This window comes from Anomaloglossus baeobatrachus, chromosome 4 (assembly GCF_048569485.1).
Source record: "Anomaloglossus baeobatrachus isolate aAnoBae1 chromosome 4, aAnoBae1.hap1, whole genome shotgun sequence".
In the NCBI taxonomy this organism is placed as follows: Eukaryota; Metazoa; Chordata; class Amphibia; order Anura; family Aromobatidae; genus Anomaloglossus; species Anomaloglossus baeobatrachus.
The window spans coordinates 320,574,862-320,589,393 of NC_134356.1; the positions used below are offsets into that span (position 1 = coordinate 320,574,862).

At 40.3% G+C, this 14,532-nt stretch overlaps 2 protein-coding genes across 3 annotated transcripts in view; one reads left to right on the forward strand and one right to left on the reverse strand.

Annotated features, from left to right (window-relative positions):
- Window positions 1–3,073, forward strand: part of ZNF277 (zinc finger protein 277) — a 153,591-nt gene extending 150,518 nt beyond the window's left edge. For both annotated transcript variants that reach the window (XM_075345009.1, XM_075345010.1), the window contains exon 12: window positions 2,627–3,073. In XM_075345009.1, coding sequence (XP_075201124.1) covers window positions 2,627–2,813 — 187 coding nt within the window. In that variant the 3' untranslated portion in view covers window positions 2,814–3,073. The remainder of the gene's footprint in view (window positions 1–2,626) is intronic.
- The window catches only part of LOC142302393 (uncharacterized), a 60,591-nt gene continuing 49,002 nt past the window's right edge, over window positions 2,944–14,532 (reverse strand). Inside the window, exons 6-7 of the mRNA XM_075343447.1 lie at window positions 8,865–8,960; window positions 2,944–3,684 (exon numbers count right to left, since the gene is read on the reverse strand). Coding sequence (XP_075199562.1) covers window positions 3,544–3,684; window positions 8,865–8,960 — 237 coding nt within the window. The 3' untranslated portion in view covers window positions 2,944–3,543. The remainder of the gene's footprint in view (window positions 3,685–8,864; window positions 8,961–14,532) is intronic.

Genomic DNA, 14,532 nt, shown 5'->3' on the forward strand with positions numbered 1-14,532 from the left:
TTTATTCATTGATCTGTGTAATTATTAAAGACGTTTCGGTCATCCAACCTTCATCAGTTTACACTACAATAAAAAGATACATAAAAGATTTTTAAGTATACAGAAATAATGGCATTATACAATCCTTCCTGTTTCTTTCTTAACATAATCCTTTTTCCTGCTTTTTCCCTAGTTTTAGTTTTCTCTACACATTACTAATTTTCCCTTGATCCCTTTCTTCCATAGTCTCTCCTTCCCCTTCCCTCCTTCTTCCCTTCCCCCCCCCTTCCCTCCCCCCCCTTCCCTTTCCAATCCCCACCCTCCTTTCCTTTCCCTTCCCCCCCCTCCTTCCATTTTCTTATGTACATTCCCCTTAGCTTTTCTCTTTTCTTTTTTTCTTTTTTCCTGTTTTTTTACTAGGGTTGATTATAGTTGATAAAAAATTAAAAAATAATTAAAAAATTATTAAATTGATTTCGAATAAATACACCATTCCCTTAGTCCTCTTATTTTATTTCTTCTATTTTTTCTTTTATTTGACCTTTTAGGTAATTTGTCTTCAAATAATGTTACCCATAGAGTCTCTTATTCATTACACTATTTTGGGCTTAATTACCCTTATTTCATGGTTATTGCATAAGGGGACATTGCCAGTCAGCGCAATTTTAGCGCTTGCCAACCATCTGGTTTACATGTTGCCAACCAGGATCGTCACTTCCGGTTTGCGGACCGGAAGTGACGTTCCGCGGTGAGGAGTGGCTGTCTGTGTATGTCTACAGTTGCCAACCATCAGGATTTACACATTGCCAGCCGGTGACGTCACTTCCGGTTTTCGGACCGGAAGTGACGCTCCGTGACGTCACTTCCGGTCTCCAGACCGGAAGTGACGCTCTGTAACTTGTTAATGAGCTAATTGAGCGGTCTATTTAAATCTGGACATTGGACTGTCAGATTACATTGACTGCAGACCCGGACGGGCAGCTTTTTCCTCTGGTCCAGCTTTTTCATATACTTCTACAGAGCCCTTTCTGGTGAGTGTTCATTGCTTGGTATTTCTGTTTATTGTCTGTTTTATTAGAGTAGAATAGTGTCTCAGTGCTGGTGCTTAGGCTCTTTGTCCTTCTATATTAGCAAGATACACATTTTTGGATACATTTTTGGGTTTCCTGTTTGGTTCCCCTTTTGTTGTATAATGGTTCTATTATGCTACATTTTATCTGTATTTCAATTATATCTTTAGGTGGACATTATATCTGCTAGTGAAGCGGCTCAACTGACAGATTCTTCACTTTTGTCTTTTTGTTGACATTTTTTGTATATCATAGTTCATGATTCATGCATTATAATGTGGTGAATATTTCTGCCCTTTTTTGTTACCATGATTGTATAATGCCATTATTTCTGTATACTTAAAAATCTTTTATGTATCTTTTTATTGTAGTGTAAACTGATGAAGGTCGGATGACCGAAACGTCTTTAATAATTACACAGATCAATGAATAAAATATAAAACAATTTCAGTTGAATGCTTTGAGTGCTGGATTTTTTTCAATTTTTTTATAACAGCAGACAAGAGTAGCCGGATGAATTCTGAAGTGTACCGGGATATACTTTCAGCCCAGATTCAGCCAAATGCCGCAAAGTTGATCGGACGGCGCTTCAAAGTACAGATGGACAATGACCCCAAGCATACAGCCAAAGCTACCCAGGAGTTCATGAGTGCAAAAAAGTGGAACATTCTGCAATGGCCAAGTCAATCACCAGATCTTAACCCAATTGAGCATGCATTTCACTTGCTCAAATCCAGACTTAAGACGGAAAGACCCACAAACAAGCAAAACCTGAAGGCTGCGCCTGTAAAGGCCTGGCAAAGCATTAAGAAGGAGGAAACCCAGCGTTTGGTGATATCCATGGGTTCCAGACTTAAGGCAGTGATTGCCTCCAAAGGATTCGCAACAAAATATTGAAAATAAAAATATTTTGTTTGGGTTTGGTTTATTTGTCCAATTACTTTTGACCTCCTAAAATGTGGAGTGTTTGTAAAGAAATGTGTACAATTCCTACAATTTCTATCAGATATTTTTGTTCAAACCTTCAAATTAAACGTTCCAATCTGCACTTGAATTCTGTTGTAGAGGTTTCATTTCAAATCCAATGTGGTGGCATGCAGAGCCCAACTCGCGAAAATTGTGTCACTGTCCAAATATTTCTGGACCTAACTGTATATATATGTATATATATATATATATATATGTATATATATATATATATATATATATGTATATATATGTATATATATATATATATATATATATATATATATATATGTATGTATGTGTGTGTATATATATATATATATATGTATATGTATATATATATATATATATACACACACATATATATATATATACAGTACATTGTAGCTGTTACCTTTTTTTTAAGGTATTTACTTTACCCCTAGATGATCTATACCTTTGACGCTGCAGACGATGCACTGTAATATGGCGGTTATTCAATACCATATCTGTCAATGTTTTACTTAGAAAGCTGTTGTGTTGGATTATGTACTCTTGTACAGTATACAGTTATGGCCTGCAGTGTAATAATAAAGGGGAGTAAGAATCTAATCTGTTCTTCTGTTGTGCAGGTACTACTTTCCCACCTATGAGAATGATTCTCTCCTATGCACGTTATCTGACAGCGAGGAGGAGTTAGCGACACAGCACCAGTGTGAAGAGATCCCAGTTATTGGAGAAGATCTATCAAGACTTGAAGCATTAAAGAAAGGAAGCATATTAAACCAGCTTGTACGTGACCGTACCCTAAGGAACTAAATATGGAACATGATATGGATTTCTCATTTTTCTTATGTCAGGACTATATGGATATAAAGCAAATGCAGTGTTACAATGGAACAAAAGACATTTCAGGTCTTCAACTTTACATAGATTTCTTTTTATTCCATATTTCACTTACTCCTGTATAATGAAGGCTGCATGCTGTGTAGATGTCAGCGGCTTGGGCACATCACAAGGGAATACAGTGTGCATAGCTGTCATATTACCAGTCACCTAATTAAACCAATGAATTTCGGCGTTTCACTACACTTATATCATTGCTGCACAGCCATGACCGTAGATAGATTTTCATTCTTAGCAAGCGTTGACTCTAATTTTCTAATGTGTCAGGAATGCTACAAGAGGGTATGCCCTGCGTTCCTATGAATTAATCATCTCTCATTCATTAGTACTGCAATAGTCTAAGGGGTTTCTTTTTAAGATATGACAGAAAGGACCTATTGCCCTCCATAAATCCCTTTTACATGACAAGCACAATTATGTAACCCTACATACGTATTTTTTGATGGCTTGAGGATTCTGTTAAATGATTCTTTACTCTTAATAGCATTTGGTTTAAGCTACAGATACCGATTGATCCTGAAAATAGTCCATTGAGTAGAATTAATTAGTACATTTTTTTTATCAGATTTTTCAATGCAATTCTAATGATCTACAAGCAAAAAAAACAACCTATAATTATGCTAGATTCTTTGCAGTCATGCCTTCACTGACCAAGCTTAATATTGGATGAATGAGGAGTGGGCTTGCCAAGGGCGATTTGCTGGATGGATGAACCAAACTGAAGAGAGCTCAGTGTCTCTCCAAGGTCTTTTACATCAGGACTAATGTTCACAAAAACACATGCCTAGAAAAGAAGCAAATGTAGCAGTCAGCCGTTAAAAGCACACAACAAGCTAAACATCCTAGGACTTAAAGGGGTTCTGTCCTGTTTTCAATATGAATCAGCACTAGTTATGTCCTGTTTCTTTAATACTTATAATGTGTTGCGAGATCCTTGATTCTAAGCCCACCCAGTCCCACTGTGTATATACTATATGATTTTATTCTGTTTGTTGTGGCTGTGTCTGGGGACATGCATGCATCTCTGTCCACTTAAATACATGATTGCAAGAAGTAGTGGATTGAGACTCCTTCTTTAGATGGATTAATTCTGTGTATAGCAGGATTGTACATAGTGTGATGGAATACACACACCGCCGAGTGAGTGCTGCAACTCTTTCCTACACTGGTTAATCAAGGAATGGCTATTGTGGTGTAGGTATCTAGGAGTGCGCTGTCAGTTCAAAGTCTAAATCCTCTCCTCCCCCTGATGTTGACGGCGCACTTCAAAATTTTCAATTTTCCTTAACATAAATGCAAGAACATAGCTACTGCAACCTTGGTATGAAAAAAAATGTTTTGTTTCTGCTAATCCGTATTTAAAACCCAGTAACATTATGGAAGGTAAATGAAAGAATCAAATTTGCATCTTTTATTTTCCAACTAATTAGTCTTATTTCCATGTCGTCCTAAAATCAAGAACAAAGTAGTGCGTAATACCAGTCTTCCAATATTGTATAAGAAAACTAAGTAGCCTGTAACCAAAAACATTTTCAAAATTGCACAGCATTTTACAATGTTTTCCAGATGACATTCATTAATTAGATGAGCCGACCCGTTGAAATTCACACTCTGTGTGGTCAGCCGGACTATAGAAAAAGTTTTGTTCTGGACCCGGACTTGACCTGAAAACCACTGGAAGTCACTAATTGGGCAGTTAGGGTCTCCGCCCACATGCAGCCAGCAATAAACAGACTTCTGGGGAGTGCGGCATTTCTTCATTTTTATTTATTTTTGTGTGCACAGTACATCTGATAACGCTCATTACCCCCAGTTAGAGTCATTACCCCCAGTTAGTGCAATTCAAATACTGCATGCGGCTCACACTGGGCCGAGCGTACCCAAACACAGTGATGCTTGCTCGAGTGGTCAACATATATAAAGCACCCAAACTCCGAACTCAAACACTGATTCTTTTGTAAAGTCCGTGTTCGGTACGAACAGTGAACTTTACTGTTCGTGTTCGCTCATCTCTATTAATGACTTCTCCTGAAAGATCTAATTGACATATGCATGTTACCTATGATATGGCTCTCATATGAATGTTTCCTTCTATTCCCTCTGTATTTATTAGGGAACCTCTTACTTGTTCATAATGGGTTACAGAGACCAGCCAGCACCATGACACAACTGTTTAATGGGTAAACATGTACTGATCGATGGTTCTTTAAATTCCTGTTTACACAGGTAGAGCAAAACAACCAGTGCGCACTGAGCGATTTGTAATGGATTGCTCAGTGTGTACAGGCTGCCATGGTACTCAGGAGTGTGAGTCCTGTTTACACAGGATTATGCACCACTAAGAACAATGTTTTGGGGTTTTTTTTGCACTGTTCAAAAGATCCTTTCTTCCAATAAACTAGCTGTTTTTCTTGTTTATTGGGTGATGTGCAGCCTGTGCACATGGCTAAATAATTGTTAAAGAGGCTGTCTGGCCTTTGAGCCTGTGACTGCAGGTTTGTCAATCCTCACAGTGCGCAGTGTGTGCACTGTGAGGATTCTCTGATGCCGCGATCAGGCGATTGCAAGTATTCACTTTAGTCAGCATGTGACAACATATATACAGATGTTAGCACTTCACTTGTATTGAGCAAGCCCGTATAAGTGTATTCGTAATGGGGCCGGAAATATGCAAATCACATTCTTGTAGTCAAGTGACTACCCGGCAGTGGAGTAGTCACAAGTCTGCAGTCACATAGTATGGGGAGATAAGGTATGCACACCAGTGACTATGTAAGGGGAATACATGAAATAGCAGAAACTGCTGTGTGAATACTGACTTGAAAAATCCAATAGCTATATGTAAGAGTGAAAATGTGAAAAATGGAATCTGCATTACTGCCATGAACATATGAATCAAGAGAAATTTAGCTACTGAATTGATCAATGCAATAGAGCCCCAACACTACGCCAAAGTATTTCTCTACGTTGGGGTCCCTAGCTTGTGTGTGTCCTCTCATGCAGTTAAAAAACTTACCGTGTATGGGAAGCTGAGACCCAGGCTATTTATGCGTATGATATGGATTGGCAATAGGTGTGGTTGGGGAGGGTTCACAAACGAAAAACTACTAACAAATAAGGAATAACGTTTGGAACACCATTCTAAGTCTGAACTGGGTGCAAAAACCTAAAAAACATCACTATGGGGAGATTTTGTTAGTAGTTTTTCGTTTGTGAACCCTCCCCAACCACACCTATTGCCAATCCATATCATACGCATAAATAGCCTGGGTCTCAGCTTCCCATACACGGTAAGTTTTTTAACTGCATGAGAGGACACACACAAGCTAGGGACCCCAACGTAGAGAAATACTTTGGCGTAGTGTTGGGGCTCTATTGCATTGATCAATTCAGTAGCTAAATTTCTCTTGATTCATATGTTCATGGCAGTAATGCAGATTCCATTTTTCACATTTTCACTCTTACATATAGCTATTGGATTTTTCAAGTCAGTATTCACACAGCAGTTTCTGCTATTTCATGTATTCCCCTTACATAGTCACTGGTGTGCATACCTTATCTCCCCATAGTGATGTTTTTTAGGTTTATGCACCCAGTTCAGACTTTGCAGTCACATAGTGACTGCAGGCTTGTACCCCAAGACTGGACAACCCCTTTAAATGAATATTTATAAAAACACTCGTTCACTATTAACTTTCAACATACAGTGTATACGGAAAGTATTCAGACCCCTTTAAAATACTCTTTGTTTCATTGCAGCCATTTGGCAAATTCGAAAACGTTCATTTTTTTCCTTTTATTAATGTACACTCTGCACCCTATCTTGACAGAAGAAAAACAGAAATGTAGAAATTTTTGCAAATTTATTAAACAAAAAAAACTGAAATATCACATGGTCATATGTATTCAGGCCCTTTGCTCAGACACTCATATTTAAGTCACATAAGTCACATGCTGTCCATTTCCTTGTCATCTTCCTTGAGATGGTTCTACTCCTTCACTAGAGTCCAGCTGTGTTTAATTAAAATGATAGGACTTGATTTGTAAAGGCACACACCTGTCTACATAAGGCCTGTTTCACACATCCGGCATGCATGCAGTAGCGTAGATTCATTTACAGTGGAAGCGCAACACCATGTGGTTGTGTGCTTCATGCACAACCGCATTTGTCTGCATGGTGTCGCGCTTCCACTGTAAATGAATCTACTGTACTGCATGCGTGCCGGATGTGTGAAACGGGACTAAGACCTCACAGCTCACAGTGCATGTCAGACCAAATGAGAATCATGAGGTCAAAGAATCTGTCCAAGGAGCTCAGAGACAGAATTGTGGCAAGGCACAGATCTGGCCAAGGTTACAAAAGAATTTCTGCAGTACTCAAGGTTCCTAAGAGCACAGTGGCCTCCATAATCCTTAAATGGAAGAAGTTTAGGACCACCAGAACTTTTCCTAGACCTGGCTATCCAGCCAAACTGAGCAATCGTGGCAGAAGAGACTTGGTGAGAGAGGTAAAGAAGAACCCCAAGATCACTATGGCTGAACTCCAGAGGTGCAGTAGGGATATGGGAGAAAGTTCCACAAAGTCATCTATCACTGTAATCTTCCACCAATTGGGCCTTTATGGTAGAGTGGCCCAACGGAAGCCTCTCCCCAGTGCAAGACATATGAAAGCCCGCATACACTTTGCAAAAAAACACATGTTGGACACATGTAGGACTCCCAGTCTATGAGAAATAAGATTCTCTGGTCTGATGAGATGAAGATAAAACTTTTTGGTAATAATTCTAAGCGGTATGTGTGAAGAAAACCAGGCACTACTCATCACCTGCCCAATACAATTCCAACAGTGAAACATGGTGGTGGCAGCATCATGCAATGGGGGTGTTTTTTCAGCTGCAGGGACAGGACGACTGGTTGCATCTCCAGAGAGACCTGAAAATAGCTGTTCATCATCCAACCTGATGGAACTGGCAAGGATCTGCAAGGAAGAATGGCAAGGGATCCACCAAATCCAGGTGTGAAAAACTTGTTGCATCATTCCCAAGAAGACTCATGGCTGTACTAGCTCAAAAGGGCGCTTCTACCCAATACAGAGCAAAGGGTCTGAATACTTATGACCATGTGATATTTCAGTTTTTCTTGTTTAATAAATTTACAAAAATGTCTACATTTCTGTTTTTTTTCTGTCAAGATGGGGTGCAGGGTGTACATTAATGAGAAGAAAAAAACTTTTTTGAATTTACCAAAAGGCTGCAATGAAACAAAGAGTGAAACATTTAAAGGGGTCTGAATATTTTCCGTACCCACTGTAGATGCAGCTTCAGGCCTGTTTTCATACTTTCTACTAGTACATGCTGTGTTCTTTTTTCATACAAACCATCAATTATCTTTCAGTGGAAATGCAGCTTTAGAATAGAGAATTAATATTAGATTCTAGCAGCCTGACAGTGAGCACCTCCGCAGCTCAGTTATTTGAAGGGATTGTGTTGCTACAGGTGTTACTAGAATAGTACTCTGTATACAGTAAGCATCATCTGAACACGAATAGTTAGTATGCGCCCATCTCTAGTTACTACCCTTTATTGTTTAGTGACCAATGCTTTGCAGTTGATGTGCTGTGTAGCCTCTTACAACTTAAAGTGAAAAAAATTGTCTTATACCAGATACAGTGACTGCTAAACATACAGATCGGTGCCTGGTAAACCGTATAGGGGACAAAACACTTGGTGGAGTGCTGCGGCCACCTAAACGGCTAATTGAGGAGTCAGATGCCCACTAGTAGAATATAGATGACCTATCTGAGGGATAAACCATACATTTTTAATTCCCAAACAATTATTTTAAGGACTGTAAGCTAGTAGGGCAAATGCTGGTGATCTTTTACCATTTTGACTTTATATTTTAATTAAATTGCCAGAAACAATGTTAGATATGTCACAAACGTTTATGTATTTTATGTATTACCTTTGCTTGCCCACTGAGTGAGGGTTGTAAGAGGTGGGTGAGCTTAGAGTTCCGGTAAGGTACATGGAGCGAGTTGGTCTTTAATGCTGTAAATACCTGTAAATAATGAGAGTAGTTTGTTTTTAATGTGCTTCATACATCCGTGTGTATCCTGGTCTGGCTGCAGGTCTCCTAACCTTAACTAGACAACTGCATAGACATATTTGAGGCTGCGGAATGTGTGTCTAGGTATCGCCTTCTGTATACACGGCGGTGTGACACTGGCCCAACAGTAGGAGATTATTCATCCAAAATAATGGAATGTCTGTAAGTCTGCACAACAGTTACAATGCCCCCTAGAGTCTTGAAGGGACTATTAGGTTTCCTACAATTAATGGATTATCTATATTGACAGAGCTGTAGTAAGTCGCTTTACCAGGCTTAGCCGCAAGTAAGATTTGAGAAAAGCCACAGCCTAGGAATTCTAACAGCAAATAGAAGAAAACCTTCCACTTTAAAAAACTGTGTATTAATCTTAAAACAATCCTGGCTATTTTCTTTGCTGATCCCTTTCATTTCATAAGGTAAATGACTGAGGAGATTTTGGACTTTAAGGCCCTTCTGCACACACCTTTCTGCAGACATTCCCCAGCAAAACCTATGGAAAAAAAATAGCTGTGCGCACACTGCGTTTTTTTCTCAAGAACATTCTTTCTGCAGAATTTCTTGAGAAAAAGAATGAACATGTCACTTCTTTTCTGCAGGTACCTGCATTTTTTGCCATAGATAATGGTAAAAAAAACGCAGGGACCAACCTGCAGGGAAAAAAACGTATCAAAAACGCATGCAAGTGCGCTAATCTTTCAGACTCTCAAGAAATTTCTTGAGAAAAATCCCTTTTCTAGTGCGCATAGGGCCTAAGGGTATGTGCACACGCTGCAGAAATTTTCTGCTTCAAAAAACGCACCTTGTGGCATAACAACGCACCAAAAAAATGCATGCGTTTTTGTGCAATGCATTTTTTTTTAGTGAAATCATTGGCTGGAAGGGCTGAAAAACAGACCAACAATTGACATGCTGCTGCTTTTTTTCTGCATCCAAAACTGCAAAGAAAAAAGAAGCAATGTGCGCAAAGCACTTGAGAATGCTCATTGACTTTGCTGGAATTAGGATAGATATGTCGATTTTTACAACAATCTGCACGATAAGCTGCACCAAATCTGCATAAAAAAACCTTGGTGTGCGCAGACAACTTAAGGAGTATTGTGGAGGGAGGCTCTTGCTACAGCCAGGCACATGCTAGTGAAAAGGAGGGTAAAAGCAAAGTTCTTTAATCAGAATTTCTTAGAAGATTTTTTTATGCAAGATTTTTTTAGTCTTTTTTTACGAAAGAGGAAATTTCCATTATAATCTAATTCTACCCGTTCCTTGTGGTTCTCTCTCCTTCCATACTATCTCTGTTGGATTACAATTTGATACATCCTTTCCTCTCCAGGTTTAAGATGGCTTAGGGTACTTTCACACGATGAGTTTTTGGTGCAGCAATTTTCTGCACCAAAAAACACCCCTTGTGGCAAAAAAAAGGCACCAAATTTCACCGCACTTGGAATATCTTGCCCAGAACACTGTGGTAAAATGAATGGTATCGTTCAAAACTCCAACTCGTCTCTTAGAAATAAAGTCCTCCTTTGCCTGTGTGGACAGAAAAAGTTATGACTCTTTGAGGCAGGCGAGGAAAAAAACGGAACTTGGCCATATCGGGAAGGGGTTAAAGGCAACCTATTGAAAATGGTATCTGACCTGCAGGCCGAATATTATAGATTTACGAGGAGCTGATCAGATTGATACACATTTTTCTTGGAAACATTTCAGTAAAACTTGAATTTTCTTACTTGAAATCCCTACTGCTAGGGCATACATTTGATTCCATTGGGCGGTCCTATAACCGTGCATACAGAAATAATTGTCAATCATTAATAGGACCGCCAACTGGACTGAAGCTTAAAAACACCAGGAATTTCCATGAAAGAAATACAAGCTATACTGAATCTTCTCCAAGAAACCAATTTATCCTTCTGCTCCGCTTCTCTTTCTCTATACTAGGCTGTCCACAGATTAAACTGCATGGACAATGTAACAGATTGCGTTTAAGACTTATCAGCAGGTGTCCTTCATACATAAAACCTGCAGAGTTCAATGCCTATAACTAATTTGATATTCCTACACACAGTGGTTTTTTTTATGTTTCACTTTGCATGTCACCTACTCTTAACTGCTTTGAAAGTCTAGCGTGTGGGCCGTGCACCATCACCTGGAGCATATCAATTGCTAACGGGAAGCCGGTAAAACGATTCTTTTAGTCCATATCCATCAGAATTCATGAGAAGGGGCATGAAAAGGACCACCTGCTAGCTAAATTTTCACTTATTCTGACATCTGAGTAAGGTCTTGGCCTAAGGTAAAATTCCGATGTCCACAAAATACTGTAGGATAACTACAAAGTCCAGATCATCCTTGAATCTCCTGACTCTAAAGGCCACTTTACACACACAGATAAATCTTTGGCAGATCTGTGGTTGCAGTGAAATCATGGACATATTGTTCCATTTGTACACCGCCACAAACCTGGCACTGATTGTCCACAATTTCACTGCAACCACAGATCTGCCGCAGATTTATCTGTGTGTGTAAAGTGGCCTTTAGACCACGCGGACACTTTTAGCAAAAACCAGGAGTGGGTGATAAATACAGAAGTGGAGCTCTTGTTTCTATTATACTTTTCCCCTGTTCCACTCCTAATTTTGGTCCTTAGGCTGGACTCACACAATATGCTAATGACCCCCGTCTAAAGGTCCAGTCACACTAAGCAACTTACCAGCGATCCCAACAACGATAGGGATCGCTGGTAAGTTGCTAGGAGGTTGCTGGTGAGCTGTCACACTGCGACGCTCCAGCGATCCCACCAGCAACCTGACCTGGCAGGGATCGCTGGAGCGTGGCTACACGAGTTGCTGGTGAGCTCACCAGCAACCAGTGACCAGCCCCCAGTCTCCTAGTTACAGCACACATCAGGTTAATTAACCCGATGTGTGCTGCAGCTAAATGTGCACAGAGCAGGGAGCAGCGCACACTGCTTAGTGCTGGCTCCTTGCTCTCCTAGCTGCAGCACACATCAGGTTAATTACCTGACACACATCAGGTTAATTACCTGATGTGTGCTGCAGCTACATGTGCACAGAGCAGGAGCCGGCACTGACAGTGAGAGCGGAGGAGGCTGGTATCAAAGGTAAATATCGGGTAACCAAGGACAGGGCTTCTTGGTTACCCGATGTTTACATTGGTTACCAGTGTCCGCAGAAGCCGGCTCCTGCTGCCTGCACATTTAGTTGTTGCTCTGTCGCTGTCACACACAGCGATCTGTGCTTCACAGCGGGACAGCAACAACTAAAAAATGGCCCAGGACATTCAGCAACAACCAACGACCTCACAGCAGGGGCCAGGTTGTTGCTGGATGTCACACACAGCAACATCGCTAGCAACGTCACAAAAGTTGTTCGTTACCAGCGATGTTGCTAGCGATGTTGCTTAGTGTGACGGGGCCCTAAGGCTCTGCTGCGAGCGTGAGCCAAGTGTCATGTGACTGTGAAGCTGAGGGTGGGCACTGCGGAGGAGAGGAAGGGGTAAACCTCTCAATCTCCTACATTGTCAGCCTGTGCGTTTATCGCACTGCACTGGGATAACATCTGAGTGCAGTCCAATGTATCTCTCGCACCCCTTCACTTGAATGGGTGCGAGAGATATGGCTCTTGCAGAAAATCGCAGCATACTGCTACTTTTCTCGCATCTAGAATCTGGATGCGAGAAAACCTGACCAACTGCTCGCCCTCATTGACTAGCATTTGTCCGAGTGCAATGTGAGATTTTCTCACATTGCACTCGTCCGATCTCAACACTCACACCCTTAAAGTGATTCTTCACTTATTATTATGTTGTCTTTATGGCCCAAGTCTCCTTTTTTGATACAGAGCTCTAAATACTCTGGAAACAAAGCTTTCAAAAGTAACAGCCTGCAGCAGCCACTAGAGGGGGCATAGGAGCTTTCTAAATACTGTCTTATCGGTGAAATCAATAAAGACCTGTATTTTGTCAGTTGTCTCGTGGTAACTAGAGCATCAAACAACCTGTGGTGGGAAAACCAGTACAAACAGCATCAAAAGTCTTTGTTTCATTTCGTATGTTTGTCACATGGCACTTTTTATTTAGACCGTTTTGAAATATGCCAAATTTATCAAAGTGCTAATGGTTTTCGAAAAATGTTTAGACTGTGTATTTGTATAATCTAAATTTATATCACCTTACTTTGGTAAATCAACAGTACATGAATTGGAGGTAACGAAGCAAGTATACCTATGTTTTAAAGGGAATCTGTCACTGGGTTTTTGCTCCCTCATCTGAGAGCAGCATAATGTAGAGACAGAGACCCTGATTCCAGCGATGTGTCACTTACTGAGCCGTTAACTGTTATTTTGATAAAATCACTGTTTTCTCTGCTGCAGATCTAGCAGTTATACAGAGCTCATGAATTTGCTGGACTACCTGGCAGCACACTAAGTAGTCCTCTAATGATAATCTACTGCTGATTAAACAGTGGTTTTATAATTTTATCAAAACCACACATCGTTGGAATCAGGATCTCTGCCCATACATTATGCTGCTCTCAGATTGGGTGGCAAAAACCTGGTGACAGATTCCCTTTAAAAGATTACGGTATTCCTATTTTGGCCTTACATGGCCAAGAAGGAAATAACTGGGGTTACAAACACAGCGAGTGCATCTTTGTTGTTTATGTAATCTCATAGAGATAAATTGGGAGCTATAGATCAGTGCTGTAGCTCGGTGTGCTACACTCTTGCTGACTTTGGAGTAACGATCCTTTTGTTCTCCGTAGATGAGCCACAGCCAGGATAGTTTGGCAGCAGCTATCTTGTAGAGAACACAGGATGGCTCGATAGAGTGAGTACTCTTATGTATGTAGGAGTTGTTAGAGATAGCTGTTGGCTGGACACAGCTATTTATTGTGTGTTCGCGCCTAACTCCCATTCATTTCTATGGGAGTTATGCAATCAGCCTGGTTGTTTTCATGAAAGCAATTATTCCCATCTCAGCCATGAAAGGCAGAAATGGGAATAACTCTTTAATGAGTCTTACATAGAAAACAACCCCGCTGCATAATATTACCTAAATGTTCTTTTTTCATTTTTTTCCTATTTTTATTTGCCGATTCCCATTGCAGTAGCCCAGCAGAAATGTCACTGCTACTGCTTCTCCAAGTTCACTGATGTGCTGAAACAATTGAAGCTGTTAAATGCCTTTTGGCAGGAAAGCCACGGCTGGGACAACCCTGATCAGAAAGGCCGATATGATTCATCCAAGTGAATTGACTTGTGAAGACATAATAAAAAGCAATGAGAGAGAGCACAGGATTTTCTATTTGATTTGCTGGCTAGATATCTGCTCTGACCCTGCTGAAGAACACAATATACCTTCTATTTCACATTACAGAATGCTTGGCTAATGTGCAGAAAACCTTTTGTTGTCTATTAGCTAGTAGAAATCTCCCTCGATTACACAGAGTATGAGAAAATATAGGCGCACGAACGCTCTACTGCGATTTTCATTTACAAGGTGA